The 18885-nt window shown below is 35.4% G+C and overlaps 1 protein-coding gene across 1 annotated transcript in view; it reads left to right on the forward strand.

Annotated features, from left to right (window-relative positions):
• The window catches only part of LOC105623686 (thyroid receptor-interacting protein 11), a 24250-nt gene extending 5655 nt beyond the window's left edge, over positions 1-18595 (forward strand). The window contains exons 4-13 of the mRNA XM_012205067.1: positions 10210-10377; positions 10446-10550; positions 11029-11434; positions 11568-14273; positions 14443-14546; positions 14644-14743; positions 17794-17875; positions 17950-18133; positions 18258-18353; positions 18428-18595. Of these exons, the coding sequence (XP_012060457.1) occupies positions 10210-10377; positions 10446-10550; positions 11029-11434; positions 11568-14273; positions 14443-14546; positions 14644-14743; positions 17794-17875; positions 17950-18133; positions 18258-18353; positions 18428-18595 (4119 nt within the window). The remainder of the gene's footprint in view (positions 1-10209; positions 10378-10445; positions 10551-11028; positions 11435-11567; positions 14274-14442; positions 14547-14643; positions 14744-17793; positions 17876-17949; positions 18134-18257; positions 18354-18427) is intronic.
• Positions 18596-18885: the final 290 nt, after the last annotated feature.

The following is an 18885-nucleotide window of genomic DNA, read 5'->3' on the forward strand; positions in this document are numbered from 1 at the left end:
ATATATATATATATATATATATATATATATATATATATATATATGTATATATATATATATATTTAATATAAATTTCAAAACTGTCGCAATGCGTTTGAAGAAATCTGTGAGGATTGCGAAAAAAATCAGAAAAGCTTGAAATGTCAACTGCTGTAAATTGGAATAACGATGAGAGAACATTGTATATTAAACTTTGTGTATTAAACTTTCTCCACGTCATTCTTCATTTCTGATAACCGATGACACGCCGAAAGCATGAGAGACGAGAGAGTATGTCGGTTTTCCATTTCCTTTATATTGTAAAGACAGAAAATGGAAGGCAAAAGGATACGATGATTCATTGCTTATGCATCGTTACGTAAGTGCATTAAAAGTCCTTGGAGTCTATCGAAACGAGCGCATCAGTTCAGAAAGTTGCCCAATACGTTATTTATAATTTGAACAATAAAACAATTAAAAACGCGCGTTTTTCATCTTTCGTTTCTCGATGAAATTCGATCGATAACGAGTGGTAGAGACATTTTCGCGCGTTTTACACAATGAGTATAACGGAATGTCTGTGCATGATTCTAAAAAAAAAAAAATAGAAAATATAACGCGTATATAATAATATGTTTTTGAATAAACCGTTATTATCAGTCGTAAAACGTGTGGAAGATCAAATCTACTTCTTCGTCCACGGAATATGAGGATTTCTTCGTAGGCGCGCATTGTGCATAATCGATTCGATGAGGAGCTCAACGAAAAAAACGCGCGTATCCTATAATACAATAACGGTTCGATCGATCGATTTCGATTAGTAGTCGTGTAACACCCCACAGTTGTTTCATCGCCGCTTCGATAACGCTCAGAAGTAACGATAAGTATACGGTCGGGGGTTGCGTTCAGTTTTCAGCACGATAGTGACTATGGCTACTCTCCTGATCGGGTGCCTATAAATACAGGTCGACTCAGGCTCTTGTGGTGGAAGTTAGGTGCGTAGAAACGAAGTGCCATTTGTGCAATAAAGTTAAAAGCAGATACGGAAGGTCTTTTGGAAAATTTGCCAAGGTTAGCAATACATTTACTATTTCGCTAATTATCCTACTTTGCGACTAAATGCTATTCGCTTGTTTTCTATCAACATATCGATATTTTATCTCGTTTTTTTTTCCCCATAAACTTGTATTCTTTTATCTTCTTTTTCGCGGAATATGCTTGCTCCGCAATCGATCTCATTAATTAGAAATTTCATGGTTTCGTAAACAGTATGATGCTATAAAATTATTAGGGGGATAAAAGACTGTAGAAGACTGCGGGGCCGCATGTTAGAGAATAAGATCGGTAAAACGTCATAAATATAACGTGAGTATATAATTTATGCGTTATGAAGTATATCTTGAGAAAAATGTTTTGACGAGAACAATATAAAAAACTTCAACAAGAAATGAACATTTTCATAAGAATAAATAAAATTCTTGGTTATCTGAGATATGAAATTCCGTATCCAAAATGCTGTTCTTGTTTGGATCTTTTTGTTAGTTTAATCAAATATTTTTTTCAGTGTCATTTTATTTGTTGTTTCTTGAATTTTTCGGTTCTCCTTCTATTCTCTTTGTGTTTTTTTTATTAAAAATCATTTTACACAGCTCGAAAAACAAATCATCAGCAGCGATGCGACAAATAATGCATTAGACGTAAAATATGAACATGTTTATGTTTTTTATCGTTATTCTTCTATGATTGTATCTTCATTGTGTCTCGTTACAGATAGCTCCTTTCTCTTTTCTGTATTTTAAATTTGTATTTCTAATCGTTTTCCCTCTAAGAGCGTGCAAGCGGAAGAGACGAGTCTCTTATGGCAATCCTCCTACAGCGATTACTATTGTAGCGTGCTTTCGTTAAAATATTCTTCCATTTGCTTCAGCTGTGCCCGCAGCAAACGCGCTACCATAGGGGCCGATAAAAAATGTCCTGTCGACGCCTGTGTTAATAACAGCGATGCGTTGTGCGTTCATCTATACGATCGTGTTCTAACGGCATTGGTAGCAAACAGTCATTACAACTTCTAAATAATTTTGTCTGACTATTATATAACAATAGCTCTTTATGATTTCCACTTTAGGGTTGTTTTTAGTACCAAGATATCCAATAAATTGATCATTTGATGAATAAATAGATCCCGTTGTTTATTATATGTATATTCATTAGAAAAAGTCTTATTGTAGAATTTTCTGATTGAATCTTATTATAATTATAATTCTAGCTGATATAATTAAAATTCTGATGGATGTAATCGGAATCTTTTGATTCGTCCATTTTCAATAAGAAATTTCTCTTAATATTTTATTCACTCATAAACATCCACAGTTATATTGGCTCTTGCGGTCCTTCATCATTCCATCTCCGCACGATTAATAATCACGTTTCTTATATAGTTACAAATCGATGGCTAGTATACAAGTTTAAGGCGTGGTTATGCGTACGATTAATCAAATATTGAAATTACATTATTATTTAAATTATATTTATTTAAATAATAACACTTACAATTGACTACTTACAAATTCCAAATTAATTTCGATCTCTCTACTGAGATCCTCTTCAATTCTTTGCGTCTCTTTTTTCTTTGCTGGTCTAACTAAAGAACAACAAGGAAAGAAGAAAGGCACACATATGATATAATGCGTTTTCGATGCGGAAAATATCGTGTGTCGCGATTATACTTGCGAAGGTCTACTCGTTTGCGGTCGCGAAGTGGCTTGCGGTTATTTAATAAATTTTACGGTGTGTAGAGTCCAGAAATACTATGTGGAGGAGAGAAAAACTTGTCCAGGTTTTCGGAAACATTTCTGTGTTCGTGACGAACGACGAAGGAGGAGATCCTGCTCTGACACAAAATCGTGCATATGCACAAGTACACGCACGCCATGCGCTCTTCTCGCCCGGTCTTACGTGTACATCGCCCCGCGTAACCTCCACTTATCCCCTTCCCCTCTATCCTCCTTTTCCTCCGCCTCTACCACCTTCTCCTCCTCCAACTTGGCTAGAGTCGCTACACTAGCTGGTGGAAGGTGGAACTCTCGAGACGTATGTACAGTCATTCGGCGACGAGCGCGCGCCGTGCACCTCGCAAATGAACGTGCACCAACCTGTGATGGACAGCCCGAGTCCTTTCCCTTCCGGAAAGACGGCCAGCCGCGGAAGTCGATCCTACCAATCGCCCGGAACGGTAGTACGTCGCGGTATACCGCCAATTTTTTGGAGAACGGAACGAGGGAGCGCACATGCGGTTGCACAAGACCGACCGCGACGATCATGATGATGACGACGGTGACATCGATGACAACGATCTTTCGACTCGCTTCAATTAAGTAAGCTGTATAATTTCATATTTTTCCGTCGCAGAAATACATTATTATTTTTCGATCGAAATTTGTTCTCTTAAATTGTCGCTTAATTGAAATGCGATGTAAGACCGTCCGTCCAGCGCTTTTTAGCGCTCGCGAAGAAGAGAAAAGGCTCACTTGTTATTTTTTTCTTTTTACTTTTTCGTTTACTTTACATAGTTTACACCTTCGTCTCGAAGACGCGCGAGAAGTCGTCCGTTTTTTTTTCACCGCGAAAGAGAAATGTCGAACCATAAATTTTCACAATGCCTGACGACAACACGCAGCTCGCAGTCGCTCGACACGAAGAAATATAGCGGCTCGCACTTTTCTTCTTCGTGCCATTATTTCGCGCGCAAAGCGATGACCAGGCAACTTATCGCGCGCACGCGCGCACATCTACCGATGCTATTTCATAAGTTTCGCATCAAATTTTCCAAGAGTTCTCTCCTCGTGCGACTTTATAATTAGTTCATAATTCACTTACTTCCTCTTTCATGCGGAAAATTAAACGTATGATCGATTTATATCGATCATATTATGATAACTCCACTTTTGTAGTGTTATATGCAATAACCCGTATCTTTCTCCTTTTCTTAAAACTTAACATTCGTCAAATATTGCAACATTCCAAGGATTAGAAACGCTTAGCATGGCATTTCTTTTCAATACAAAAATAATAACGTTGTTTTTTTTATTCCTTCCTTCCCCCCTTTCCTTCTCCTTTTACAATAATATAATTTGCTCTACTTGCGTTACACGTTTTACAGCTGCGATATAGATGTGCAATAGCGGGATAACAAAGTTAACTTTTAGATTTCCTCTTCGATTTAATATTACTTTTAAAATCATGTAAATATAGATACATATAGAGTTTAATGCGCTCAATCTTTAAAAATCCAGTTTTCTCTATTTCAATAATATTATCGTGTTAAATAAAAAAATTATTTTTTAATAATTAACGATATTGCATTGTAAAAAATAACTTTTTTTGATGATTATACTGTTGTATTATAAAAAAATTTCAGATAATGTCGAGAATAGAAACGGAAAGCTCGGAAAGCAGAGGTATAATTTAGCAGCGAACATTCGCGACGGACGCTTGCAAAACGCAAGAGACCAATTTCAGCGTTAGAAACCGAAAAGCAAAAGCGAAGATGCCTTATTTATTTTTATTCAGCCGCGGTATTACGTGGCCACATCGAATTTGCGCTTTTTTCGCGTTAAGCTATACGGCTCGCGAGTTATCGGTAGATAATGCACGAAGGACAAACTTACCTATGATTACTTAACCAACGCGACGCGCGATTACCCGTGCGCTCGTACAACGTTCGACAGTATCGTGCTAGTTGCAAAAATCAGTATATTACTTGCAAAAACGATAAAAGTCGCATTGATGCGTACTTATCGTATGTCAATCAAAATTTAAAAATCTCAACTTATGTACATATCGCGTACATGTGTGTGTGTGTGTGTGTGTGTGTGTGTGTGTGTGTGTGTGTGTGTGTATGCATGCTTTGATAACTCGCGTCAATCTCTTGAAATGGAAATTATAAGAAAAAAGTATTGAAATATATTTGAGGTTCGTTCTCTTTCCCACTTGGAGCTACACTTTGGTTCTGAAATACAAGAAGGCTTACAATCCGCATGTAATATGTACGCTCGTGGATCTAATCTAATCGATATCTCTCCTGTTTAACTTGTTAAAATAGGACGTGACCTAATAATTAGGGGATTCGTTAAAAGGATCATTCGAATATTTCTACCCCCAACTGATGCTACGTAGTATAAGATATAAATGTATGATACGTACGGTGTAATATAAATGTTCGATTACGTAGACATACTTTAGAATTTGGTTTTGAAAAATTAGGTTTATTAGGTTTATTAACTTGTAAGTGAAACATACACACACATATATATATATATATAGACGACACATGCGTGTACGCACGTATATAGGTAGATATGGAGTTGAGAAGGGATTAAAGGATACTATGTACATGATAAAAAGTATTATAGGCTATTCATTTGCCTTCGCTCACAATAGCGATATAAGAACGCCGTCTGTGCATTCATCATTTCGAAAACTTTCGAGTATTGTCGTCGGCATTAATAAACATAAGCGTTAAACCGAAGGATGATCGGATATGCATAGCTAAACGGACAAGATGGATTAAACGCACAACATTCGACGTTGCACGAAAAAATTTCGGCGTTATAAGAAAAAGAATTTTTCTTCTCTTGAGATTTCGAAAATCTAACTAATTAACACTTCTTTATACTGTAAAAAGATCTAATAATCTAATAATAGCTATCAAATGTTGAATGAAATAATTTCAGTCAAATATTCAATTCAATATAATCAAAAATGATTTTATTTTTCTAAATGTCTAATAATTATTAGTAAACGGTTGATCGTATTATTGTCGTAATACTTGTTAAAAATTTGAAAAAAAAAGAAATTATTCTTAGTTAAAACCAAACATTTAATTGAAATTATTTCAATATTTGGTGAGTTATTAAGATTCTTTTTCAATGGATGCGATTTTCCGTTTTTTACTACATATAATATATATAATATATATAATATATATATAATATATAAATCACTCGTATTCCGAATTAATTTTCATTTTTATAAATATATAAAAATTATTAAACGATTCTTATATATACTCTAACATCTTTAGAAAGTATTTATAAAGTTATGTATTAGAAGAAGAATAGTTTATTTTAGCTTACATCGCACATTTTAGCTTACAAAAGAGACTTGGTTTACAATAATGTCTTAATTACACAACAGCTAATTATAAAGCGATTAGTAAATATATTGCAAAGTTGTGTATTTAAAAAAAAAAGAAAGAGATAGAAACCATAAATTCAACAAAAAGCTGCAAACTAATACTAGATAATCGTGTGGTAAAAAGTATATTAATAAAATAGAGATACAATATAAATTTTTGATTCTTTATTTAGGTCCTTTTCAATATATAATACTGACAAATTGACTGAAAATAATTATTTCGCTTTACAATATGATCAGTAAAATGATGAAAAAGATGGAGATTATAAGATAATTTTTAAGCCAGATACTACTAGTATTTCGAAGGAAAAAAATACACAGAACAAAGGTCCAATCGGGTCTACTAAAAGTTAATATTGATGAATTAAAGAATGTTAAGCTGGCATTGATCTATGCTATTAACATTCGTATAAGGGAAAGATCTCTTTTCTTTCGCATTGATCAAAGATCAAGAACGTCTGTCCGCGATGCATAAAAGCGCCGTGTCGTTGCGCGAAACTTCGTGCAACGACACGGCCATAATTTTTTACAGCCATAATTTTTTCGCCGTACTCGTTGTATGGGAGTCGCTATACTCGCTGACTCCCCGTCGTCTCCGATGACGATTTCTCGCCTCGAAGAACGCGCTGAGCCTTAATTTCTCAGTATCTAACATCAGACGGTGTGTTATTCGCTACGTTCGTTGATAATGCTCCTCTTCTTCGCGTGCATCCTCTCATCTCGCGCGCGTGTTTTCATTAGCGTTCACTATATCTCCGCTTCGCTAATTAATCGATCGCCGTATTTCGAGGATCGCGAGAGGCATTCGCCGAGGATGCCACGACACATCGACGAATATTCCACTCATCTTCCGATCGACGAGCAAATTCGATTAGTCGCGCTGCGCTGCGGTGAATTATCGTGTCGGTCGATGGAATATCCATAATCGGAGCATTACTTGACACAGGATATTACTTTGACAATGCGAGAGTCATACGAATTGAAACTGGAAATAGTAACCTACGTTACGGTTCTCATTCCGCATCGAACGAAATCGCTTTCCTTTTCCGTCCGGCATCCGAGCTCCATCACGAATCCACCGTTCACGAATTCCCCATTTTTCTTTCTATCCAATTTGAAATATCTCGAGATGTCGCTTAGACGCGACGTAACCGTAACCGCGTAATTGGAGAACGGGCGTTTCATTTACCGCGTGCGACTCGAGATCGCTTCTCATCCGGGCTCCAAATTCATCTCGACACCCGCAGTAAAACGAAAATGTAGGCACATAACATAGTGACGCTCGATGAAATAACAGAGAATTGCTGTTATTTCTCGGGGATTATTTGTTGAACTCTGAACTATGCGTCCGTGAACATGCGCGCTATGTGCTCGATATCGCGTGTGCGCGCGCGCGCGCGTGTGCGCGTGTTGCGACGTCGTGTCGCGGCCACTCGGTTACGTCACTGGCATCATGGACATTATTATGTTCTTACTGACGCAGGTACAATATGCCTGCCACGCTATTAGAGCAGGCCGCGTTAACCTGAAACCGCCGTGCGCAAGCGAAGCGTGTATTTCATAACTCCGCGCGCGCGCGCGCGCGCGCGCGTACGTGCGAGAAAGAGAAAGACAGAGAAAGAGAGGCACAGAAATATTTGTAAGCGATATATTCCTTATTATCAGCAAAAAAGAAATGAAAAATGCGCCAAGTGAGATGCCTTGTATAAACGACGATGTCTCGCGTCCTTGTTACTTCCCCGAAGGTGAAACGACTTCGAGAAGGAAAAATGTCTTCATTCGTAAGCGCAGCGAACGTTAGTTATGTGTTAACAAACCGTTGCTCTCTGTCAAACTCTGATTATACGTATACATTTAATTTTAATCATATTAGACGATAAGATCGAACGATATTCGCTCATTCTCGTGTGTGACGGTTTGAAAAATCTATTCAAGTAGGAGGCGCACGTGTATGTCTCTGCTTCGGCCAATTTGTCGCGCAAAAAGAAACCTCGAAACGGATGATTCGAATGATTCGAGCGAACGTAGCTGCTTGCGTCTCAGTTGAGAAGAGAGCACGTGTCCCGCTGTATTATATAGCACCGTAATAGCGATTTCATTACCGGCCCGTATATGGGACATGTAGAGTAACATCTGCATGCCGAATCGACGTTGGAGTGCGAGTTCTATTAGAAATTCGTTCCTCCTAGTCGACTCGTTATGTAGCATTTCTTTTGTTTCATTCTCCTATTTTTTTTCTCCTTGTATTTGCTGCAGCTAAAACCGCAACGCACGACGGTCGAATGCGCCAGTGCACCTCGTTGGTTTTTCATTCACGAGATTATGATAACTCACGCGCGTTTACATTGCGATTGATATTAACTTCCTTTCCCACGCTTAGTATCAGGATTGCGTTATCTGCGCGATGCGCGCGGCGACGCGACGCGTTAACCGTGCGGAAACGGCACGGTGTTGCGACGGTGTTGACCGTGTAGATATCCTAGTGTACGTGCGACATTAAAAATGCAAGTAATATTCGAAAAACAACTAAAAAAAAAAACATTTTACGAAAAACGTTGAGCCTACGTTGTATTATTGGCTCTTTCGATCAAATTCCTTTTCTCCCTCTCTTTTCCTTTTTGTTTCCATAACGCGATGATCGCTACACGTCACCTGAAATAACAAATTCCATTCATTGAATTATTCAGCTTTATGGCTTTGCCTTTCATTTGCACACAAAACGTATGAACATTTTTATGTCGGTTTCATGTAATAGCTCGAATAAGATGAAGCAAGTTAAAGTTGTAATTATCAGTCGTCCGGGACGGTTTTTGCGGTGTTGGTCGCATCGATGCGAGCCGATGAGAATAAACTGGCGTAATTGTATTCCACTTTTGCGATCGTGGATTTTACATAAATGTCGCCGTTGAGCGTGACATTAGACGTCGCTTTCCGTCGCTCTTAACATACCGAAATGTGTAAAACGAATAAAAAGAAAAGGCCGTTACGGAGGAAAGGTGGAGACTCTTGTCGTGAGCACTGTATGCAAGTCAAACGACGCATTATTCCTTGACCTGACCCAACGAAACCTCCTTTCATATTCATTAGGATCGTCCCACTTCAGCCCGCCGCTTTGGACCACGAAACGCAAACCGTATGTCTCCGATGCAACGCATGAATTGATTTGTGTGAAAGATATACCGGAGGGAAAAAATAGCTCCTGTATAACGCGAAGGAGTTAAATAGATGTTAAATTATATTATCTCCGATAATATAATTGATGTACTTTCAATTGCGTAGTTTCTTTTTCCGAGCACGTTCAGCTCAGGAGAAAACTGAGAAAATCACATCGCTGAGGAATTGGAATATCTAGATTATAGAAAAAGTGAGATACAATACATTGCTCATGTTTGATATCGTTAATCACATAATATCAGATCGCGGTAATCCCGTAAAGCCTCTATATCGTCTGCTCTTCATCTCTCACTCGTCGTTTTCTTCCTCAGCCATCGCTCATTGTATCTTCGTTTTCTTTTCTTCCTCGATCTGAGTTGAAGATGCGTCAGATGAGAATGTTTTATCACATGCGTAAAATCGTCCAAGCACAATGCTATTCCTGGGTCACAGGGCCGTATGCATATCGTCTGTACATCATATCATTAGCATTTCGACAACGGTTATCGTTCACCTCGAAAAGATTTCCGTATCGGTTACGCATCTGCGTCGGAATGAGACACGCTAATCTGAATGCGTTCCGTTTTCAAAGAATCACCCGTTTTAAAGACGCACGAGGAACTTCTGTCATAAGAATCTAATTGTCTCGACTTCCTTCTATTACTGTGGCCCCCTTTCCCTCCTCTTCCACGAAGATACATTCACATCTGGCTGAATGTATCATAGCTGATATATCCTGCTGATAGAGTCTTGGATATGATAGATTAGGTACAAATTGACTTTCAAAATAGGGAAAAAAAACTCGATTTCGACGACAGAAATTACCGAGCATTAAAACAGACGACTCGACGCATATTTCCATAATCCTATCTTTTGTTGTAGAGAGACACGAATCACACCGATGAGGCCGAAGGGATTTTCTGGGAACCATCGTGCATTGACAATCGCAACGCAAGGAATCAGAATCATGTACGCCAGTTACAGGAGCAATTGGCACAAGCCACCGTGAAAGTACGTGAATTAGAATGCGAGCTAAAGCACGTTCAGAAGGTAATAATTGTTAACAGCAAAGTGCCATGTAATACGATGTTAAGTTGGTGGAAATAACTAATGTACAGGTGAACGCGTCCTTCAAGGATGATATATCCGACGGACATCAGAAGGCTGAAGTTGTACGGGCTAAACAAGACATGCTGAATCGCATAATACAAATGGAAGAAAAGGTATGGAGCGATATATCAATTATGCATCTTTTACATCATCTTCCTGTTAAGATTCTAAATTTTAAATAAGGTTGAACTCAAAGTCGCAGTAGAATTGAAAAGGAAACGAACTCGCACGCGTGTGTATAAGAAAAAATAAATGTTAAAATGTAAAGTTGTATAAAGGAAGAAAAAAATACGCTTTCCCGGGAATTAGATATTGATCCGATATGGAGTAGTTAATCTGGAAACAAATTTTTTAGAAATTAATAATTTATCATACTGCTATGAGTAAAAAAAAATTTATTTTTTGTAGGTATTCATATAATTTTTGTGAGCATTTTTTATTAGAGTTATATTTTTTTACTATCTTAAATAACAAATTAATTTTTATTAATTTATAAAAAATAATTTTAATAAATCACATGAATAATTAATATGCTATTGAACTAGATTACTTTTTCACAATATTTAGTATCGACATTTTGCTTTTTCTTAGACTCGGGAGGCAGAACGAAACGCTAAACATGTCCAGTTGGATGAAGCCAGTCTTATCAATGATTTTCGTTCGGTAATATCAAAATTAAATTCACGTGAGAAATTTGACTTAATCAGCGGAGCGTTAAAAGCTTTACAAATTGAAAACGAAGTGCAAAAAGAGGCGATTGAAAAAATTAAGGATCATGAAAAATCCAACCAAGACTTCGAAAAAGTCGATGTCTTTGAATATAATTCTTTAGCTCTCAAACATGCAAGTTCGCAACAGGGCAAATCGCATGATACGATCGAGGAACTTTTCAATAAAGAAGAAATATTACAAAAGAGAATAGAAGAACTTCAAAATGAAAATAAAGATCTTCTAAATGTTATGGAAAAATTGGACGAGGAATATACGCAATCGATTGGTAAGTAAATAAATAAAGTTTTATATATGTATAATACATCACATATACAATTTTGTTGATGTATCTGTTTTCTCTTATATAATAATCTTGTCGTTGCTAAAAATTATAGTGATAAATTCCAATTTTTGCGCAGAAAATTTATTATCGGTCAAAGAAGAAAGTAATAAGAAGCATCGCTCTTTACAAAATGAATACGAACAACTTTCCGTAGATTACAATGAGGCCAAGAAAAAAATAATTGAATTACGAAATGACTTATTGAAACGCGATGAAAATACCTGTACAGAAACAATTCATCAGTTTATTCAGACGGATAATGTAGATAAATTAGACAAACATGTTCAAATAACAGTTTCTTCACAAGAAGCTGACATAGTATCAGAAAGTAAACTAGATGATATTACTGAAAAGATTAAAATTATTTTAAAGAATTGTACCATAAATAATACTGAACCGGGAGAATCGATCTTCGAAACTATTGCGAAACAATATGTTGATGCTAAATGGAAGCTAGATGTTTTGGAAAGGAAGATAACTGAAGTTACTAGAGATTTGAAGGAAACCGAAGAGATGAAAGATGGCTTGCAAATGGAATGCGAAGAGCTGCAATCTCACATAGATTCATTATTGTTAGAGAAAAATATGAGAATGAAGTCATGTCAGGGTTTAGATTTGAATTTGCCATCTATTCCTGAGACAAGCGAAGAACGAGTAGCTTCTCTAGAAATGGATATTGAATCTTTACGGGAAGAAGTAAAACGTCTCTTGACTGAAAACAAAACGATACAAGAAAGAAATTCAATTTTGATGCTTGCTGTACAAAGTAACGAAGTGCCTTTAACGAACAACGATGATGTACAGGGAATTATAAATCGCAAACTATATATACTTAAAGAGGAAAATAAAGAATTCCCAATAGTTTTAGGAGAGTGTAAAAACTCAAACGCAGGTATAACATCAATCGTGCAATTAAAACTCGATCATGAAAATGTGAAAGAAGAATTAAAGCTATCCAAAACGAAGTCATTAGAAACTAATCTTGCATCTTTGCAAGACACTATAAATAAATTGACAGAAGAAAATAAAGATTTATTACGGAAGAATAAACACTTGGATATGCAATTACATGACAAGGCTTTGTATGAACGTGACCTACAAGAAGAAACTGGTTATTTGTTGGAAGATTTGCAGAAACGACTCAATAAATCTAAGTGCGAAAAATTAGATTTGGAAAATAATATTTTACATAAGGAAGAACAATTGTCTGCGATACAGATTCAAGTTGACATGAGACAATCTGAAATAGTAAAGTTGCATCAGGATAATGACAGATTAATTAAAGAAAATACATCTCTATCGGAACAATTAACTGCTACGCATGATGAATCCTTGGATAAGATAGAGTTATTAAACACAGAAATGTCGTTGCTTCAGCAAGAACATGAAGATTTGAAACAAGAAATATTGATTTACAAGAAAGAATTACCTGTATTGAAGGAAACATTATACGAGGCACAGCAACAGTACACAAAACTGGAAAATGAATATTATGCGTTTAAATTGCAAAGCGAGCAATTTCAATTATATAAAAAGAATATTCAAAATCAAGAAATAGAACCCGGAAATGAATCAAGTCTCAAAGAATCGTTTACAGAAGAATTGAACTTGTTAAGAAACAGATGTAAGCTTTTGGAACAAGAAATAGAAATGTTTCGTATTAAAGAAACACAGGAATTGAAAAAAAATACTGCGGAGATATCTTCGACAAACATAGACAAGACTAATAAAGAGGAAAAGCTTTCAAGTGAAGATAACTTAATCGGAGTAGAAAATGCAATTACAGGCGTAAACACAGGAAATCAAGATTTAATAACAAGAGATACGAACATAACATCTAACGAACAGCAAATGTTTAAATCAATTGTCGATGAAGAAAAACAAGAAAAAGATATCATAAAAGTGCGTAACGAAAATTTAATAGATGAAATTAACGATTTGCGTAGCAAGTTACAAACTGCTTTTGAGAATAATAAAGAAGCAGCAGAAATGGCTAAACAAACTATTATTCAAGATCTTTCTTATATTATTAGAAAAAAAGATCAGGAAATAAATATTTTACAAGCTGAGATAACTCACGCGAAGAATATTATCGCGCAATCTTCGAACGATCTTGCTGTAATCAGAAACCAGAAGAGTGAGATGGAACAACTCGTTTCTATTAAACACAATGAAAACTTACAATATCAAAACGAAATTCAAAAGTTAATTCAGCGCGTAAATGAACAAGCAATTCACATTCAAGAATTAATTTTTGAGCAAACAGCGAACGAGATGCGTAATAAGACGAATGTAGAGATTCAGCAAGGAGATGGAGTGGATTCCAGCCATGGTATCGAAATCATGGCTTTGAATAAAAAATGCGACGCCCTAGAAGCTGCTCTGATACAAGAACAATCTAACACTAGAATTTTGCAAAACCAGCTTATCGAAATTCAAAACAAGGAAGCTACTTCCGCTAAAGAATTGGAGAGATTGAGAACACACTTGGTCGAAATGGAATCAAGTTATACAGAGGAAGCCTTAATCGCAGAAAATAATCGTCAGGAATTAGAAGCAAGATTATTGCAAGCTGAAGAAAAAGTAAAAAGTAGTTCAACCGCCTTCACATCGGCAAATATTAGGGCTAATCAGCAAGTAGAAACGTTGCAGCAACAAATAGCTTTGATTACTCAACAAAGGGATCAAATACAGGCGAAATTATCCGCAGCAGAGGACAACATTCAGTTGCAATCTGCCTCTTTGACTAATTTACAAATAGTTTTGGAACAATTTCAGCAAGGTAAACAATAATGATGTTTTATATATATCTAATATCATTGTTACAATATATCACACTAGTTTTACCTTCATATAGTCTCTCTTCGTATTAAATTTTATAGTAATTGTATATGTATATCTATAACATAGATCTCAAATACTATGATATATTGACGATGCCATGCTTATAGATAAAGAACGCGACGTCATGGCGGCTACAGAAAGACTTCGATCTCGACTCGCTGAGTCATACGAGAAACAAGATAAATTAGTAGATGACGCTTCAAATCTGCAGGTTTGCTTTTATATCTTTCCCATGCATTCATATAAATCCAACTCGATTTATTTTCTTATAAAACTATATACCTACTGCTTGTACGGTGTGCTTACAGCAACAGTTACGTGAAGCTAGAGAATGTTTGAAAGCTGCCTCTAGATTAAGCGAACAACTCGAGAAAAAGGACGAACAAATCGAGCGATTCAACGAGGAAGGTAATTATTATTATCAAAGATTACGTATTTCTGGCGTTGTCTGCATCTTATTCTTTGTTTATGGCATGATTAGTGTTTTTCGATTAAATCATTTTATGCATCATGAGAAGCAAGTTGAAAATAATTTCCCTCTCATCATGATATAGAAGGCTGATCACGTATTTTTTTACGCATATTTCTGCTTTTTGTTTTAACCCATTCTGACAAAAATCGAGCTGCGCGCTTCGGCACTAATTTAATAGTGCGTTAAGTATAGATTTTATACATAAAAGCAATATACTATGAAAAGAAAAAAAGGAAAGAAAAAGAATAAAATCAGAGCGATTTGACACCAACAATAATCCTACATCATTCCAGTTTCGTGCTATCAGCGGAGAGTGCAATAACTTGATGACAATGAAAATTGTCTATTTTACGCAAACATATATAAAATATTTGTTACAGTCAAATTTTCTTGCCAAGTTGTGCTATAAGTCTTATAAATTGTAGCACACGTGATAAATATAGATCTATCGAAATTATAGATATATGTAAAAATTTTTTCATGTTCTTCCTTTCTCCAATGATAGCTATATTGAAGTTGCTTAGCAGCTACTTTTATAGATAAATCGACAAAATATTCAGACGTGCACCGTTGAAAGCATACTAAATTTTTACTCTACGGATCTCTGAATGGAAGACGTCAATCTCATATATGGCTTTTTTGTAAATAACATAAAGGACATAGCGCATATGAGAACATTTAGGATTTAGTAATGATTTAGGTAACAGCAGAAGGGATATTATTCATATATTATTATGTAATGTACACGATTGAGAAGAGGATACGGTTGAAGAGAAGATACGATAAAGCGTGCATTGTCGAGAATACAAACCAACTACAGTGTAGAATTATCAGTATGTTCGCGTTCTGTGACTAATCTGCGAAAGCAAACACATACACAATCCGGTAATGTAGTCAAATATCAGCTGGTAATTCTGGGATTTATGACAGTAGCCCAGGATTCTTGCTGGTATCTGGCTACGAACTGGATCATCGCCTTTGCATACTCACAAATCACGTATTGGTTGGTTCATGCAATTGCCGTTGGTGCTGGTACTACGTTTCTGCACTTTACCACATACGAATTCTTGTTTCTCCCACCCCTATTGATGACTCTAACGTTCGGAAACTTAAAGAAAAGGACATTAATGTTGCACTTTCTTCTATATATGACGATAAGCTCAGCTAGTATCCTCATCGCCTATTTTTGTTCGATTGAATCATTATTACGTTATTTTGTTATATCGCAACTAATTACTTAGTACGATGACTAATTAACAGTATGATTGAATGGCTGTATGTATATCATAGAGATTCCCCTATTAGCAATCTATTTCTATGTAGTAGAACAAATTTATATCCTTTTTATTATGTATGTACATTTAGTAAAGATATTGTCTTGTTTTCATTTTATAATATTTTTCATTATATAACTATGCAATTATTACGTAATAATATAATTTGTTATGTCGAACGCATGCAAAATAGCAATGTATAGTATAAAAGACACTAAATATTTTTCAAATCTCCTCTACATATGCGTAAGCCAAATGTATTAACGGTATATATTTAAACTTTAAACATCGAATCAAGATGTCAGATTGCGCGAAGTGATCTTAATTATGTACTAATTATAACAACAGGTATTAATTATAACGATATAATTGTCATAATTATAGGTATTGTAACGATACGATTGTTCCGAAATAATTGCCACTGCTTTTGTCTATAAATCCCTTGCTCAGTATTAATATTTCTTAAACAAATAAATCATGTCAGAGTTGTAATTAATTTCTATATAATAGTTGAAATAGTTGAAGAAACTGAAAAAAAGCTTAGGTGAGATATAATTTAATAATAAAATCTTATGGGCTTTGTATAATAAGCCGTTATTTAAGCTATAATAAATTAAGTAATCATAGTCGACTATAATTCATCTCACATTCGATTGTGATTGGTCAATTTCTTATTAAAACTTAAGTAATGGCTTATTGTAGAAGAATACGTTTTACGCTTTGTTTAATTTTACGCAAGATTACATCACAGTGTGATAAATAAAATGAGGTTCTCCATAATGGTGTATACTGTAATATGTATACAAGTAATGAATATTAGATATAAATGTAGAATATTAAATAGAAATGAAATTAAAATGTTGAATGTAAATAAATAACGAACCCGTAATTATAATTTGGTAGCGATAGCCGTGGGTAATCTCATGCGGTAACTGTGAGCGTGTAAATACGAAAAGCTCATATTACCTCGTGGGGTTTCCCACTCGTTACCAAGATTCGTCAAAATTATAAACTTAGTTCGGTCAAAGATTATTTTGATAGTTAAAAAAAAATCAGTCACTTTTTTTGATCTTAAAAAATTCATAGCATGTCACAATTTTTTTTTTTTTTAACAATCCGTAAATTTTGAGGAGTGGCAAAAGATAAAACGTTATGTATGTAAGTCGCTCTCTTGTTCTCTTTTTCTACTTCTATCTCTCGGAAATTCCGTTCGAACGTGCTCTGGTACGTGACTCTGGAGTACGGATCGTTTTACTAAAACGCTTCTTTAATTCTAGTGGCATGCGCGCAACCTTAGTTTCGTAGAACGGCATGATAAACGAAGAATGCAGCATGAGCAACTAAAGGCGCAGGCGAGAGTATTGCATCAGGTACTGGTGTGATATCGAAGCAACCAGTACTTGTGTTATACTTACGCTCGTGTCTTTCCGAGCTACCAATTTGCCAACTTTACAACGATGGATACCGCGCATGGTGTACATAAAAAAGTCAGAAATATTCCGCAATTGATACCATATAAATAAGCATCAACCACGTTCCACAAAGATTTGACAGTTTTCTGCGGATGAATGCATTACTGAATCTTCTCTACCTTCTTACTTTCTTTTTTAACAGTAAATTTGCTAGTTTTTTTTTTTTTAAGAGCTCGATTACATTTATTTTCTTTATTATGTAATAATATAATGGATAATATGTGTAATATTCGTTTTCAGTGATACGATTGACAGCATCTTTAAATTTTGCTGACCAAAAGGTGAAAGAGGCAATGGAACATGATGAGAGAAAAGTTGACAAGTGAGTATGTTCTAAATATATTCCATCTTTAATGAAATGAATGCGATCTTGAGTATCTTTTGAAATATTTGCAGAGTTCTCATAAAAAATCTTCTTTTGGGCTATTTGGCTTCGACCACGTCAGACAAGTCTTCAATTCTCAGAGTCTTTGCCAACGTCTTAGACTTCACCGAGCCAGAGAAAGATAAGACTGGCTTGAATAACGTGACAGCACACAGTAGCCGTCAAGCTAACAAAAATAGTGACGCATCTTTAAAAGTACATAGACTTGTTTATTAATTAATTTTATTAGCCGATCGATATCATAATTTTGCTTGTATTTGAAATTCGATAATTCGGCTCACAATCACATCACCGATATCTAACATTGCATGTCTTATAGGACCAAGAAGCATCCTTATCAACGGCCTTCGTGAGGTTTCTAGAAAGTGAATCTAAGCCAAAGCCTCAGTTACCAGCTTTGCCTATTATAAATTCAGTAAGTAATATTCATAACTCTGCATAATGCAATGATTCTCTATTAAAAACTCTCATTATGCACTATAATCGCAGCCTTCATCGCGACCAGGATATAATAAACAACAGTCATCATCATCATCATCATCATCATCGGCGCAATCCACATTACTATTGTCCAACGTTGCTCTTCCAACATTCCCAGACTTTATTCCAGCCAGAAATACAGGATCTATTTTGAAGGAAGTGTTGAAGGATAGTTGATATTGAAACACGTTATATTAAACATTGTACAAATAACATTAGAAACTATAATATAATCGATTGCATTTTATATCAATCCGTAATAATTATTTCTATACCTGACCGCATACCACTTCGATCACTTTGCAAACAATCCTAAAATTTTTTCAAGTAAAACTCTGTATGTATATTATATATATATATATATATATATATATATATATATATATATATAGAAATAAGTATTTGTTTATATTATAATAATTAATTAGTACGTACATAATAGTATATAGAACAAAGTAATACTATAT

Source organism: Atta cephalotes (assembly GCF_000143395.1).
Source record: "Atta cephalotes unplaced genomic scaffold scaffold00062, whole genome shotgun sequence".
NCBI classification, from domain to species: Eukaryota; Metazoa; Arthropoda; class Insecta; order Hymenoptera; family Formicidae; genus Atta; species Atta cephalotes.